Here is a 16,805-nt window from a genome sequence, read left to right on the forward strand (position 1 = left end):
TCAGCAAGGGGGATGTTGGTGAGCTTTAGTGAAGAGCTTGCAGCAGGTGTACCCAGTCAGGGTACCTAAGTCACTGGGCAGTGTGCCTGCCTGTGGGGGGGGGGGGGGGGCAGGGCGCTGGAGAAGTGGTGTTCAGTGGTGTTGGCACGGGGGGAGCGGGGAAGAGGCATGGCTGAGAAGAAGGGGGCCACTGAGCACTTGGGCAGAAACTCTGAGAAAGTGGCTTGGGAAGATCAAATCTTGGGGAAGAGTGAAGAAAATGATGTTTATAAATAACTTGGAAGAGAGATTCTAAAAAAAATTTTTATTAACATATAATGTATTATTTATTTCAGGGGTACAGGTCTGCGATTCAACAGTTTTACATAATTCACAGTGCTCACCATAGCACATACCCTCCCCAATGTCTGTCACCCAGCCACCCCATCCCTCCCACTCCCCTCCACTCCAGCAACCCTCCTTTGTTGTTTCTTGAGATTAAGAGCCTCTTAATGGTTTGTCTTCCTCTCTGGTTTCGTCTTGTTTCATTTTTCCCTCCCTTCCCTTATGATCCTCTGTCTTGTTTCTTAAGTATCATATGATCTCACTGATATGAGGATTTTATCTTTCTCTGATTGACTTATTTCGCTTAGCATAATACCCTCTGGTTCCATCCACTTCGTTGCAAATGGCAAGATTTTGGGGTTTTTTGATGGCTGCATAATATTCCATTATATATATATAGCACATCTTTTTTTTTTTTTAAGATTTTATTTATTTATTTGACAGAGAGAGACACAGCGAGAGAGGGAACACAAGCAGGGGGAGCGGGAGAGGGAGAAGCAGGCTTCCTGCCAAGCAGGGAGCCCGATGCGGGGCTCGATCCCAGGACCCTGGAATCACGACCTGAGCCGAAGGCAGATGCTTAACGACTGAGCCACCCAGGCGCCCCTATACCACATCTTCTTTATCCATTCATCTGTTGATGGACATCTGGGCTCTTTCCATAGTTTGGCTATTGTGGACATTGTTGCTATAAACATCGGGGTGCACATGCCCCTTTGGATCACTACATATGTATCTTTGGGGTAAATACCCAGTAGTGCAATTGCTGGGTCGTAGGGTAGCTCTATTTTCAACTTTTTGAGGAACCTCCATACTGTTTTCCAGAGTGGCTGCACCAGCTTGCATTCCCACCAACAGTGTAGGAGGGTTCCCCTTTCTCTGCATCCCCGCCAACTTCTGTCCTTTCCTGACTTGTTAATTTTAGCCATTCTGACTGGTGTGAGGTGGTATCTCATTGAGGTTTGATTTCTATTTCCCTGATGCTGAGTGATGTTGAGCACTTTTTCATGTGTCTGTTGGCCGTTTGGATGTCGTCTTTGCAGAAATGTCTGTTCATGTCTTCTGCCCATTTCTTAATTGGATTAGTTCTTTGGGTGTTGAGTTTGAAAAGTTCTTTATAGATTTTGGATACTAGCCCTTTATCTGATATGTCATTTGCAAATATCTTCTCCCATTCTGTCATTTGTCTTTTGGTTTTGTTGACTGTGCTTTTGTTTGTTTTGCTTTGCTGTGCAAAAGCTTTTTATCTTGATGAAGTCCTGAATAGTTGCTTCCCTTGCCTTTGGCGATGTGTCTAGGAAGAAGTTGCTGCGGCTGAGGTCGAAGAGGTTGCTGCCTGTGTTCTCCTCAAGGATTTTGATGGATTCCTGTCTCACATTTAGGTCTTTCATCCATTTTGAGTCTATTTTTGTGTGTGGTGTAAGGAAATGGTCCAGTTTCATCCTTCTGCATGTGGCTGTCCAATTTTCCCAACACCATTTGTTGAAGAGACCTTTTTTTTTCCACTGGACATTCTTTTGTGCTTTGTCAAAGATTAGTTGACCATAGAGTTGAGGGTCCATTTCTGGTCTCTCTATTCTTTTCCATTGATCTATGTGTCTGTTTTTGTGCCAGTACCATACTGGGAAGAGCGATTTTTAAACAAATCAGAGTGAAATTTCCATGATATATTAATTAAGTAATTTTGATCCTGGCTACATTTTGCAGTGTTAGTTGTCTTATTTCAATGTAAACTCATTGAATTTCCATTTATAATTTTGGTTAAGTAAATCTAGAGCTTAAGTAAATTATCCATTATTCTGCCAGAGAAATAGCGTCATTTACCGAACTTGAGAGGAAAATGCATATTAAGGACTGCTGTCTCACTAAAGGACACAGTGATGAGTGGAATCATCTGCCCGGGCCTCTTGGTGGCGAGGGTCTGGGAGAGGGTTCCTCTGTGGAACTAGAACTTGAAGGGCCGCTCCATAACAAAAACGTCATCAGACTATTTATTTCACTAATGAAACCTAATCATGTTTTACAGAAGCAAATGTTTCTGTGTTCATTCCCATTTCCACGGACGCTGCATCAGTTGGTTGCAAGCGCGTCATGGTCTCCATCCCCCTGGGCATTGTCTGCGTCTTGGTGGCATTTTCACCTGTGTAATGAGAAGAAAAATGACACCTAAGCTCCTCTTCTTTCCAGCTGTGTTCTTCTCCTTAATTGGCTGACCGGCCTCTTTAATATTCCTAGGACAAGGAATAGCTTGAGAACTTGAGCGTGTAATTTTTAACAATATTTTGTGTAAATTTTATTTTTTTTGAATTGAGGTTTCTGGTCTAAGTATGAACAGATCTTTGAAAATCTGTGTGTAGGGCACCTGGGTGGCTCAGTTGGTTAAGCGACTGCCTTTGGCTCAGGTCATGATCCTGGAGTCCCGGGATCGAGTCCCACATCAGGCTCCCTGCTCAGCAGGGAATCTGCTTCTCCCTCTGACCCTCCTCCCTCTCATGCTGTCTCTCATTCTCTCTCGCAAATAAATAAAATCTTAAAAAAAAAACTGTGTGTAGTAGGTTTTAGCATGTATAATAGTATAGTATCTGTATTGCTAAGTTGCCTTTATCATAGAATTCTGTAAGTAAAGACTTAAATTTTTTTTAGTTTTATTAAGTGTTTGGATGTCAGGTACAATGCTAGGTCCTCACGGTCTCAAAGTGACTTCTGCGAGGAGTCTGTAGGATAGAGACTACATAAACAGAGCTTCAGTATTGTACCGCAAGGACAATAATTAGTGTAAGGAGTGTGTGTGTATACATGCACAGTGTGCATTTGGCTAAACAGAGGCATAGAAACGTCTTGGCCAGTTAAATACTGTGTAAAAATAGTTGCACTTGTCAGAATTCTACTGCCCTCTTTTTTTGGGGGGGGGGGAAATGTGGTAATTAATGACTTAATTTTTAAAATTTAATATGGCTGGTGCCATATTGTAACATGCTGTTAACTCTTGTTACTTCCTGTGTGTCATGAATGGAAATCTGTCTTCTCTTGATCCAGAGTTTCTCCTTCTCTATCCCAGTTCTCTCCATGTACTATTCAAATTTTGTGTAACAACCGCCTTAACCAAAAATTTTTTATTAGTTACTCAAGCTGTAATAATTGGTTAGATTTGCCAATGAACTCCAGTGAGTATAATTTACAGCATGTCACAGTTGTGGTCTTAATGGATAATAAAAGAGCAAGTTGACGTCAGCAGTTTTTGATGCTTTAGTGAAAATTCTTCCAAACTTGGTTGACTTGTATTTCAGATCGCTTCCAAGTATGATCATCAGGCAGAAGAAGATCTTCGAAACTGGATAGAAGAGGTGACAGGCATGAGCATTGGCACCAACTTTCAGCTGGGCTTAAAAGATGGCATCATCCTCTGCGAGTAAGTTGTGGCCATTTCTGTTCTTCCGGTTCTTTCCACGGGCTTCTGTGTCGTTCTCCTTCCCAATCCAGGGTGTCAAACCTTGATATTTCGCAAATGGTTTTAATGCTTCCTTTACTGATGCAAAAGGAACCAGCTTTACATGCCAGGCCTTGTTTTTCTATGGACAATAAACGTCACCTACACTTTCTTTTCAGGCTCATAAACAAGCTACAGCCAGGCTCAGTGAAGAAGGTTAATGAGTCCTCGTTAAACTGGCCTCAGGTAATAGTCAAATCAGCAATCTCCAGTTATTCTGCATGCAGCAAAGACTTGATTCGTTTTAAAACAGACATTTTAGCAGAAATTTGTATACATGGCTATATTTTTTTTACCTTGCTTCCATAATTACTTAGAATTAGTTCTGTGATTATCAGATGCTTAGCTTAGGAGTTTCCTTATATTTAGTTTATCTACTCTCAGGATTCAGCACAGCTTATACGGAGAAACAAAATGAGGGGAAAAATCAAGCAGTTTAACATAACTGCTAATGGTTGACTGTAGAACACCGTATTAAACACTTAGTTCATGAATGGGTGTGATTAAGTAATATTGGATATTTTGAGTATGTGTTTTGAGATAATAAGGAAAACAGCAATTAGTAACCACAAAATTTATGTTTAAATTAAAATTAAAACATAAATTATTAATGTGAGTAATCATGTACTGTTTGACAAAAATCTTAGCCCTGGATAGCCTTGACAGAATCACAGGATTCTTAAAAGCATTGTAAGGATGATCTTGCCTTCAAAGAACTGAAAAAAACATGACTGCATGAAAATATTAAAAACACCATTATGTGACCCACCATGAAATACTCTTCACTCTTTCCTTTTCCAGAGACAGCTGTGCTTAGTATGTATCTGGCCAAGAAACCTTGCCAAGTAGCTTTCTGCCTGGCATCTTACAACTAACTAGTCGTGAAGACTTAGAATTCTTAGATAATGTGAATGTCCGTATTTAGCTCCCGAAGTTATATGACTCTTTTCCTTTATAGTTGGAGAATATTGGCAACTTTATTAAAGCTATTCAGGCTTATGGCATGAAGCCACATGACATATTTGAAGCAAATGATCTTTTTGAGAATGGAAACATGACCCAGGTTCAGACTACGCTGGTGGCTCTGGCAGGTCTGGTACGTATGTCTTTAATGGCTGATTTTAAAAGTCCCACCATGTTGGTGATGAATTGCGTCTTTTATCTCCCATGGGAAACCAGGCTAGGCAGGGAGGGGCCTCTGTCTCCTTCATAATTATTAGCTCTGTGGAAAGGCTGCTGACATCAGCTGCCTCATAAGAGAGCTTAATTAGAATACTTATGTTTCAGAGCTACATGTATTACTGAATGGCCTTAAGTAGGTTTTTCACCCCTAGTTTGAGTATTACCTAATGAAGCCTTTATCTCTGGACAGTATCATTTCTTTGTTGTTCTGTAAAAACCGTTGGCAGAATCTCCATTTTAGTCTTCCTTTTTAGTTAGTGTGCAAATTTCTCTCTAGGCTAAAACAAAAGGATTCCATACAACCATTGACATTGGAGTTAAGTATGCTGAAAAACAAACAAGACGTTTTGATGAAGGAAAATTAAAAGCTGGCCAAAGTGTAATTGGTTTGCAGGTAAGTAATGTATTATTGCTTGATCAGTTACATCTTCAGTATCATTAATTCTCACTATGCCAAGTGTGTCTCTCATAAGTAAGGAATGGGTAAGATACACCATAATGTAGGTTTTGGGGATGGATATGTAGTTTATATAGTTTATGTCCATTTAAAGCCCATGAGACATTGAGGATGGTTTTAGAAGAAACCTCCAGCATGCCACTGGACTTGACAATTGTTTCTCTAGGAAATGCTTTCCCCCCCAATTACATTGTCTTTAAGGAAACGTACTTTATAAATTCCTAAATGTTACTGACCATATTACAAAACCTTAGTGCCGAAGTTATTTATTTGCACGGTACAGTAGCCAAGTCTATTAGAAATACTTAGTTCAGGTTTTTTAGTGTTTTTTTTTTTTTTTTAACCCCCCTTCACATTGTTCCCCTGGAGGGTGTCCCAAAACCAGCACTGCTAAATGTCCAGTATGCTAAGGACTTTACTACCTCTGATACCTGCCCCTCTGTTGACTGAATCTATGTGAGGTGAATTTATTTTTGTACATTACTAAATTGTACCTGGTAAGAAATTGGAAACCTGAAATTCCAAAGAGTAGTCAGTTGGTTAAATTATAACTTAACAAAATGAACTCTAGAGTAAGGTAAAAATGACAGACAAGAATTCCAAGATGAAGGAAAACAAATCAGGTTATAAAATACTATGGTCATTGGGATCACAGTTTTAAAGATGCACATGCATTGATACATACACAGATACAGAAGATGAAAAACCTAGAAGGATACGCACAAATGTTTACAGCTAATATCTGGGTGGTAGGTTTGCAATGATTTTTTTTCCTCCCTTTTTAAGGAAAAAGACCAACAGAAATGTGTCCCCAGCCAGTAGAACTGGGTGTACCAGTTGGTCTTAAAGCCATATTCTCAGTGGAGAAGAGAATTATTGTTCCTCTGAACTTCACATTCCTCATTCTTTCTGTGTGGCTCTTTTCCCACGAAGATGTTGGTGATTTGGATGAAACTTTAAAGAAGCCCTTGTTGAGCTGCCAGAGAAGAGACCTGGCATTTGCTATCACATTTTCTACAAACATCTGGAGTAGAAAAGCATAGTGTCTAGCCCGAGAGTGCTTCTGTCCCTTTAAATGGCTGAAGCAGGTACCTCTTGGTTTGCTTCACTGTGCTGTAGACAGTAGGGAGGAGAGGAGCAGAGGAAATTAATTACTTGTAATTCTGCCCTGTAAAAACTTGTTGAAAATTTTCTTTTTAACGTGAACACCTTGAAATTTGTGAAAGCATGGAGATTCTGTATCTCGCTAGCTTCGCTCGGCACAAAAAGGGACCTGTCAGTCATGCCCCTCCACCTCTTTAGTTTGTCATAGATGTTGTTGACTTCTGATAATCAATGCTCATTTTATTTTCAACTTAAAAGATGGGAACCAACAAATGCGCCAGCCAGGCAGGTATGACAGCCTATGGGACCAGGAGGCATCTTTATGATCCCAAAATGCAAACCGACAAACCTTTTGACCAGACCACAATTAGTCTGCAGATGGGCACCAACAAAGGAGCCAGCCAGGTAAGGACTGTCTTTTTATACTTGGCAGCAAAGAGTGCAGAAGGACTATTTAAATTAGCACTTACCTCATTCTTATTTAACTAAGTTCAGAGGAGGGTGTTTTTGTATGGTATGTTTAGAGAGTACATTCCTTCAGGAAAGTAGGTTTTGCTGAGAAAGCAAAAGAATCAGAGGACCTTTTCTGTAGCAACACAAGTATGGTGTGTGGCTCATGGCTTTTGTTGGCAGTTAGAACAGCCGGCCTTTCTACCTGACCGGAAGAAAAAAGATAAGTTTATTACGGCAAGTTTATTTCTTGCTCCAAATCCAAGTAAATTGCTCATTCAAATGCCTCGGACTTTTATTTTTATAGGCTCCCTTAATTAACTTGGTAGGTACAATTATCTGGAGTTCTAAGAAGGATTTAGCCAGCATCCCTGTTAAATGTGTGACTAGGAGTAGGTGGAACTGTAGCCTGGCGAGGAGGCCAGTATTCTAATACCACGCAAGATGCAAGTATGTCCTTGTTCAAAATAGATCAGCAGCACCTCACAAGGAGGTTCCCTTAATCACCGGAGAGCAGGCAGGCCTCCCATCCCCACAGGAGTAGAGAGAAAGTGTGAAAAAGCTTTTTCCTAATGACCTCAAGATGATTTACCGTTTGCCCTTTCTGGAACACGTCCTGCCCCGTCTCTCGTAGCTGCCATTCGAGTCTGCTTTTTTTTTAACCAGTTAAATCTGGAAGTGTCTGCTTGGCCTAAATGGAGAAATGAGGTATGAGTTACTGTACTCGTGGCTGGCTCTTGGAGACTCAAGCCCTTGAGGACTGGTTGGCATAATTTCTGTTGAATGTGTGAAGAGCTTCTGAAATTGGTGGCTCGGAGAGTGTATGTGGTCCTAATAGGTACTCGCCTGTGACCTTCCAGGCTGCCCACCCTACGCTGTGTTTTTACACTCTTTACATCTAATCCTCTCCTAAATCCAAAGTGGGTGGTATTCTCTTCATTTGCGTATGAGAAACCGAAAACTAAAAGTAAGTTAGCTGGTTCTGAGGCCACGTAGCAGTTTTCTAGCACAGCAAGGATTTGAAGGGAAGGGCTGAGCTAGCTTGAGAGCCAGTGAATACTGCTGCTTAAAGATTCGGCACCAGGATTATCAGTAAGCTCGCTGTACCCCTGAAATGAAGGTATTTCGTGAGTGTTCCCACTCAGTGTGAGTTTCATAATTTATGGAATATTCCCCAGAACAGACCTGAGCCGCAGTTTTCACTTTTCTCCTCTGTTCTGATACCAGGCGGGAATGTTAGCACCAGGTACAAGAAGAGACATCTATGATCAGAAGCTAACATTACAACCGGTGGACAACTCGACAATTTCTCTCCAGATGGGAACCAACAAGGTTGCTTCCCAGAAAGGAATGAGTGTGTACGGGCTTGGGCGGCAAGTGTATGATCCCAAATACTGTGTCGCTCCCACAGAACCGGTCATTCACAACGGAAGCCAAGGAACGGGAACAAATGGGTCTGAAATTAGCGACAGTGATTATCAGGCAGAGTACCCAGATGAATACCATGGAGAGTACCAAGATGACTATCCCAGAGATTACCAGTATGGCGACCAAGGCATTGATTATTAGACTGACACAGAGGAGCTCAGTATTTAGCCCATTGTTTTTATTCAGTGAGAACCAAGCTAGCCTTGAGTAATTTTTATCTTGTCTTCCTAAAACACTATTATGCTTATTGTACCTAAAAGAAATACTGCCTTACATACCTTCCCTTTTCCTTTTTCTGTCTCTTCCCTAAATAGTTGCCTTTTAGTGCTGTAACAGTTCAACCCTACAGCAGAAGCAATAACTCGCATATGAAGTAAAAAGGAATACTGTGGGAGGGGAGTACTCTTGTACAGCCAATTCTCTTATTCAAGACCTATACATTTTTACAATCTCCATAATAACCTGGGATTTTCAAAGACAGGAAGCTTTTTTTTTTTTTTTTACAGTTTAGTACTTGGTTTCTACGAGGAGGACTAAACTCATGCTTATAGCTACATGTGGTCTTCGCCAACTAAATTTAAGATGCAGCATTTTAGAAATTTACATATCAATGTCTCTACAGTATTGTTTGCTAATTTTTAAATAAAGTCCTGATCCGTGTGCATTTGTGATTATATGTGTACTCATTCTCTTCCCTAAACTGACAAGATCTTTTCAGAGCCGTGTTTCTAAAGGAGCGCTTACAAAATGGGCCCGCAGACGTTCAGGTCCGGGTGGTGCGTCCGCTCTTCCTGTTTGTGCCAATGTATCGATGTAGAGTTGCTCTGTGCTCTTCGACTGTATTTATTGCTGCATTTCTCAGCGTAAACTTATCCCATTGTATTTTTTATAAATAAATATTTTTTTTGAACATTCACATGAGCCACAGGCTGATTATTTTCTGGCTGACTTCCAGATAGATAGGTGAAGGCAGATTTTAAAACGTCCTCTTTTCCCAGTACTAAGTTACTCTGTCATTGCTTGACTGAATCCACACGACAACACTCTCTCTGCTTGGGACCGAGGCTTAGCAAACAAACCGAAGGGACCTGCCCACTGTACACAGTGATTGCCAAGATTCAAACTGTTCTTTGACCATGATCTGACCCTTGCTTATTCCACTGAGAAGCACATGCCTCCAATTCATCCTAAATCCAACTTGGAATAATCTTAAAGTCATGCTGAGGAACACTGGTGGGGACGGGGTGGGAGTATTTTATATTCATATCCTAAGTGAATAAATATTAATAAATTAGGAATAGGATCTACTTTTATGGTATTTTCTGGTATTCTAATGGCCAAACAATAAGGACAAAAAAACAAAGAATAGGGTCCATCAGCCTTACCATTTATTCTGTGAATGACTCTTAGAAGAAGGCAACTTTCCAGGCACAGCTAACCAATGGGCACCTATCACACCACAGGCTGGAGTTCCATTCCCTCCTCATTCCTTAATGAGTGCTCAGCTCCCTGTGCCCTCACAGCGTTTACTCTGTTGATCCTTTTTACAAAACTCTGAAAAACAAAAATGCGGGAGACCAGTGTTATGTATCCGCACTTTTGGCAACCACTTACTTGACCATATCATTCAGGGGAATGTAATCCTTAAAGTTTTCCCTGTTGAATTAAAATATTTCAGGGGGAGGAGATTTCCAAGTGGATTTTCCGTCGGCAAAGTGCAAGTCAGAGAAAGAAGCCCCAGTTAGCTTCCTGCCACCATCAGAAACCATTTCCTTAGGGTACATACAACTAAAGTGCTATTTGTTTTGTTTTGCTATTGTATTTTTAGGTTTTATATGGAGGTGGTTGAGAACACATTTAACTTTAAAACCAGAGAAGTGCTCGTTAAACTTCAGTGCCTGGCTGAAGTGAGGAGTGCTTTGAATGCTGTTTCAAAGCCAAAGGGCTTTGGGGCCAGCTGGCTCAGTCGGCGAAGTGTGCAACTCTTGATCTCGGGGCTGTGGGTTCGAGCCCCACACTGGGTGCAGAGCTTACTGAAAATCTTAAAAAAAAGCAACAGGGCTTTAACACTTAACTTTTATGGCAACAGAATGAAAGAGAATTACTAAAACATCACTTCACCCAGATAGCACAGAGACTTCATTCAGTTGTTAAAATATCCCTGTCTACACCTGATAAGACAAATAAGCAACAACTGTGTTGGAAACAGCTGCCTGTTCTTCGCAGATAGAAGCCGAATGGGACTTGACAGGGTGTGGCTTCTCCTGCATCTGTGGGCCTCGGTTAATAAGGGGCCTGAGAACCGCAGATCTGTCGGTTGCCACGTGTGTCCCCTAAAGCCCGCAGGGGAGGACATGATGCTCGAGGAGGCAAGGAAGCTTTGGAGAAAGATCAACTGTTAAACCTCCAGGCCACCTGAAAGGCCAGACCAAGCCTATAGCACCAAAGGGACTTGGACTGCTGTGTCGGGAACACCTGCCCAAGGTCATGTGGTCCGTAGTCATTGTTCAGCTTCACTTCTCTCCAGGGAGAAGGACTCAATAAGGGAAGTGGGTTCAGCCTCAGGAAACAGAGCCCCCAGGAAGAGAAAATGAGGCGAGGTACGAGCCCCCTTCATGTGCGACTCTCTTACACTTTGGAGATTTTGAGGACTGAGATGGTAACAGGAAGTGAAATGTTTGGCTTACCAGAAACTCTTGGTCCATAAAGTAGGGCTTTTCTGAAGATCCATCATTTGTTTCCAGGTCAACAGCAAAACACAGGAAGAGTGCATCCAGCGCAGTTTCAAACACAGATAAAAAACTATGGGCTACTAAGTAGGCAAAAAAAGCAACCAGCAGCAGAGGGATCACCCACACCTGGAGCGCACGGTTGTAGTTAAATGCCATCAGTCCTCCAAAAACAGTGAAACACACCACCAACACCTGTCCAAACAAGAGTTTGTTGAAAATCTTTATAAATTGGTTGGTTAGAATATTTTAGAAATGATTTTTGTCAGTTACAAGCGATAATTTCATATACATGCATATGTGAGTGATTGTGTGTGCCCTATTATGAAGAATGCTTGTCAGAAAATGTGGTTACAGTGAAATTAAGAAAAAAAGAAGAGCCGTGATACCAAAAGAAGGCCCAGTTAATTTGGAGGAGGGGGAAGAGAGTTGATGTATTTACCTTTTATCTGTAGACATAATGATACTTCAAAATTTTTAGTTTTTTCATTTGATACCCCCATAAGCATCTTCATTTAAAAACTTTTTAGTAAGTGCCATTTTAAAATAATGGTGCAACAATCCATTGAGTGGATATACTGTAGTTTAATATGTGATTGTTTTTACCACAGGGATTAAAGTGGAACGGCATTCCAATGCTGGCAGGGGAGATAATAGGATTAATCCAGGCTTTTGCCATATGTAATTATTTCCAGCAACATAATTATAGACCCATGATGTACCTAATTCTTTAACAGATAAAATGGAGTCCATCTGGAATCCCCATTGCCCTTGGATAGCCACAAAGATGGACATGAATGTCTGAATGCTACTTCATTCAAGAAATACAGGGAAATGGATTATTGCCTAAAATCCTTTTATAAAGACTTAAAAGACTTTTTGGAAGTAGTTATTAGACAACATATCACCCACAATCTTACCAAACTAACATAAACAATATTATCCGTTTAACTACAACTACAAAGATTATTTAGTCTGTTTTGAAAGGCATAATCAGTTTGTGCTTCTAGAGCCACTGTTGCATGAAAAATCTCGGGCCCAGCTGATCCTTACAAAAATGTGCAACTAACACACCACCTGCGAAATCCACACGTTATAACTTGTTACTGACAGTTAACTCTCATAGTAATGCACCAGGGACCTTTACCAAACGCCAGAGGCACAAAATGCTAAATGAGCCAGGAGTCCTTATTTGACTTTGGCCAGGTCACAACCAGAGACCAAGATCTTTTTCACTTTGGGACACCACTGAAGGTCTCAGCATTCAAGCCCTTGAGGACGAATGGTTGGAAGAAGCCAGCATGTCCAGCTTGGAATAGTGAAGATGTGGCAGGAAGGACAGGAGGTCTGTGGTCAAGAATCTGAAGGGCGGGCAATCAAGTGGAAGTGGGTCAGGCAAACAGGTGTGCAGAATTAGGCCCAGTGGGTGACAGTCACATGGAAAGGGACATACCATGTCACGTAGTGTAAAGAACCCTCAGCTCGAAGCATGGTCATTAGGGACTATCATACCACTTTCATCAATATTTCAGTTACTCTTCCCTACAACCTAGAAAGGCCACGTGTTCTCATTAGTTAAGATATGAAGACTGAGGTTTGGAGTTGTCAAGGATCCCAAGTTCAGGGCTTGTCCTTCACACCGTGACATGGAACTCTAAGATGCTCATTCACTGCACTGCATACAAGACTACATACAATTCCTTGAAAAATACTATTCAGATGACAGCGGAAATGCACCTCTGGCCCCACTTGGGACATTAACAATCTGTCTTTATATTTGTGGACTTAATGCCCTTAAATAATACAGACCTTGTATTAGGTTCCAATACTATCCCCTTATATTTTATCACAAAAACCCCAGAAAATACATCCATTTTATGAGGCTAGTAGCATTTTCATTTTAGATATGAAACAGTGGGACTCAGAACGGTAGAGAGAATTGAGCATAGCTAAGAGTTAAGGGCTAGGATTCAAATCATGACTTTATCCATTGGGGGATCCTGGACAAGTTATTAAACCTTAGTTTTCTCATCTGCAAAATAAGATGCCTCACAGGATGAAGGATTAAATGAGAGAATGAAACACAGCATCCACCAGAGAGTAAGCACTCAAGAAACATTCATTCTCTTTCCAAGCCTTGCTGTATGGCTTAATGTTTGGATCCCAAGTTCCTTTATTTATTATTTTAGTGAAGACATCTCACCTTTCCTAGAAAAATTACGAAGTCTCCAAAGCAGTTAACAGATGTAAACTGACTTGAATTCTTGGATAAGAGTTTGAGTGCGTCTTGTGCGGATGTACAAAAGTCTGTCCCGTTAATGGCTGTTGCAGTGTAAGCATTCTGAAACACAAGACAATGATGAAAAAGATGAGGATTCTTAACAACTGTTTCAGAGATAATAGAATGACAATACAGACTTATTTGCAAAATAAAGAAAAATGGTTACTATACACCATCTCTACCTATAACAAATCATTTCATTTGGAAAGTCCCCGTCTAGTCTCTGACTATAGACACATACGTTTTCATACAGTAGTGGCAAATGGAAAAAACAAACAAGTATTTCTGGTCAGTATGGTAGATGGGACATCCCACTACAAACACATGGAAATGATGGGTAAAGCGTCAACTTTTTTTTAACGCACAGCAGAGTTTGAGGGCAGAGAAGGAAGTTTAGGTGCTTAGAACCAAAGCAGACCCTAGCAGTTAAGGAGAGCTGAACTCACAGGCTCTTGATGGGCAGGAAATCAGTAAAGGCTTTAGAGGTAGGGGGCCAGGGACTTAACCCCTTAGGGTAAGAAACAATATTTAGGCCCTTGCTAAGGAACTGAACTCCCAGCATAAATTCAGACTCAACCAACCATCCCGGGAAAGTGGTTGGTACAGAAATTCACGATCTGCCTGGGACCACTGAAATTACTAGAGTCTGGGCAGGAGCAAAGCAAAACCACTTCCTTGTAAGCCAGGGAATGGTGGTGTCCCACAGACAACCACCCTTGAAGACAAGTAATGCTCCTAGGAAAACTTTTCCGATGGCCCAAGGAAAAGAACATCACAACAGACAAGAGAATCTCTACCCTGAGAACAGTCTGAAAGTATTCAAGAAAGTATGTTTAAATGCTAGGACAATGGGGGGGCACCTGGCTGACTTAGGTACAGCATGTGACTCTTGGTCTTGGGGTCGTGAGTTTCAGACCCATGTTAGGTGTAGAGATTAAAAACAAAATCTTAAAAAAATTAAAAAGATGCTAAGACAATGGAAAGAATAGTAGGAATCAACAGCTTGGTATGAAAAGTGAAGAGGAAGAGTCAAAAGCAAACCAAATGGAAAGTCTAGAAATGAAAAAATACACAATTTAAGTGGCACAGAATCATTACATACCTGGCTTTTTCCCCTTATATAATAAGCATTTTCATGTTCCTCCATGGCTTTTATAATTTTAATTTTTAATAAATACATGTTCTATCAGGTGTGTGGGTAGCTAGGGCAAATCTAGACTATTCCAAATATTTTGCTATTATAAAAACTATGCAGGGGCGCTGGGTGGCTCAGTTGGTTAAGCAACCGACTCTTGATTTTGGCTCAGGTCATGATCTCAGAGTCATGAGATCCAGCCCCGTGAGGGGCTCTGCACTCAGCAGGTAGTCTGCTTGAGATTCTCTCCCTCTCCCACTACCCCTCTCCCAACTCGCACACACTCTCTAAAATAAATAAATCTTTAAAAAAAAACAAGTAGGAGAGAGGGAGCAAGATGGTGGAGGAGTAGGAGACCTGGATTTTGTCTGGTCTCAGGAATTCAGCTGGATAGGGATCAAACCATTCTGAACTCAACAGGAGATCAAAGAAAAGAATAGCAACAACTCTCTGAACAGAAAAGTGACCACTTTCTGGAAGGTAGGAGGTGCGGAGAAGTGAATCCGAGGCGATATTCGGGAGGATAGACGGCGGGGGAGGGGCCTCTGTTGGCCGCTTCTGGCAAGTGAGAGCCGCGGAGCACAAAATCGGAACTTTTAGAAGTCGGCTCTGCTGAGGGACGTCACTCTGGTGGCTAAGCGGGGGGTGGAACCCTCCGGGACAGTGTGGTCTCAGGACCCTCGGGGTCACAGAAAGACTGGGGGTGCCTGAGTGTGGCAGAGCTCCCAGGTAACGGAGCAGGGAAGCCGGCTGCAGAGGCGGAGCCCAGGCGCGGGCTCTCAGCTTGGGGTGGCCATAAACCATGGTCCGCAGCACAGTCGGGCCACTGCTCCTCCAGCAGGGACCCAACAAGCGGCAGATCCGGGGAGACTCCCCTTCCACCCCCGGGAGGAGCGGCGCAGGAGCGCACCGCAGGGATCTGCTGGGTTTGGAGACTCCACAAGAGGTCGGTTGCCAGAGATTGAAGCGCCCGGTCACAGGCTGGGTGAGCTCAGAGTGCGGCTGGAGACTGGGGAGTCGGGAGTGACTGACTGCTTTTCTCTGGGGGCTCACTGAGGAGCGGGCCCGAGTTCTCGGCTCCTCCGGGGTGGAGATTGGGAGGTCGCCATTTTCACTCTCGGCCTCCACAGCTGTACGGAAAGCTTGCAGGGAACAATAGCTCCGGAGAGCAAACCCGAGCAGATTACTTAGCCCAGACCAGGCAAGGGCAGGGCAATTCTGCCTCTGGCAAAGACATTTCGTAACCACGGCAACAGGCCCCTCCCCCAGAAGATCAGCGAGAACAGCCAGCCAAGACCAAGTTTACCGATCAATGAGAAGAGCAGAACTCCAGTGCTAGGGGAATACTGCACATAGAATCCATGGCTTTTTTACCATGATTCTGTAGTCTTTCAAAGTTAATTTTTTTTAACTGTCTTTTTTTTTTTTTAATTTTTCTTTTTCCCTTTTTCAACCAACAACTTATCAATTACTTTTTTAGAAAACATTTTTATTTTTCATTTTTAGAGTCATATTCTATCCCTTCACAGTAGTTACCCGTATTTTTGGCATATATATATAAGTTGTTCTCTCTTTAAAATTTTGAGATACTTTCTTCTAACAGATCAAAATATACCCTAAATCTCTAATGTATGGTTTTTTCCTACTCCCCTGCCTGATCACATTCTCTCCCTTTTCTTTTTTTTTTAAATCCTCTTTCTTTTTTCAAACAACTTCTTATCAATTCCTTTTATAAAATTTTTTATAATTTCCATCTTTACAGTCATATTTCATCCCTTCATCATATCAACCCTTAGTTTTGTACATATGTAAGTTTTTCTTTCTTTAAAATTTTGGGAGGCACTTTCTTCTAACAGACCAAAATACGCCCAAAATCTAGTGTGTGGCACTGATCTATATACCAGCCTGATCATATTTGATCATATTCTGGTTTTTTTTTGTTCTGTTTTTATCTTTTTCTTTTTCTTTCTTTTTCTTTTTTCTCTCTTTCCCTTTCTTTTCCCACTACTTCAGGTCTTTTCTGACTTGTTTAGAGTATATTTTCTGGGAATGTTGTTACCCTGTTAACATTTTGTTCTCTCATTAATCTATTCTCCTCTGGACAAAATGACAAGATGGAAAAAATCACCTCAACAAAAAGAATAAGAGGTAGTAGCGACTGCCAGGGACCTACTCAATACGGACATTAGTATGATGTGAGATCTAGAGTTCAGAATCATCACTTTAAA

General features: G+C 41.6%; 2 protein-coding genes across 2 annotated transcripts in view; one reads left to right on the forward strand and one right to left on the reverse strand.

Moving 5' to 3' along the window:
- The window catches only part of CNN3 (calponin 3), a 29,881-nt gene extending 20,535 nt beyond the window's left edge, over positions 1–9,346 (forward strand). The window contains exons 2-7 of the mRNA XM_035017984.1: positions 3,612–3,733; positions 3,931–3,997; positions 4,770–4,907; positions 5,271–5,387; positions 6,813–6,959; positions 8,232–9,346. Coding sequence (XP_034873875.1) covers positions 3,612–3,733; positions 3,931–3,997; positions 4,770–4,907; positions 5,271–5,387; positions 6,813–6,959; positions 8,232–8,573 — 933 coding nt within the window. The 3' untranslated portion in view covers positions 8,574–9,346. The remainder of the gene's footprint in view (positions 1–3,611; positions 3,734–3,930; positions 3,998–4,769; positions 4,908–5,270; positions 5,388–6,812; positions 6,960–8,231) is intronic.
- Positions 9,347–9,822: 476 nt separating this feature from the next.
- Positions 9,823–16,805, reverse strand: part of SLC44A3 (solute carrier family 44 member 3) — a 98,964-nt gene continuing 91,981 nt past the window's right edge. Inside the window, exons 13-15 of the mRNA XM_035017983.1 lie at positions 13,365–13,502; positions 11,120–11,356; positions 9,823–9,986 (exon numbers count right to left, since the gene is read on the reverse strand). Of these exons, the coding sequence (XP_034873874.1) occupies positions 9,885–9,986; positions 11,120–11,356; positions 13,365–13,502 (477 nt within the window). The 3' untranslated portion in view covers positions 9,823–9,884. The remainder of the gene's footprint in view (positions 9,987–11,119; positions 11,357–13,364; positions 13,503–16,805) is intronic.

The sequence above is a fragment of the Mirounga leonina genome, unplaced genomic scaffold (assembly GCF_011800145.1).
Source record: "Mirounga leonina isolate KUSES-001 unplaced genomic scaffold, KU_Mleo_1.0 Mir_173, whole genome shotgun sequence".
Lineage (NCBI taxonomy): Eukaryota > Metazoa > Chordata > Mammalia > Carnivora > Phocidae > Mirounga > Mirounga leonina.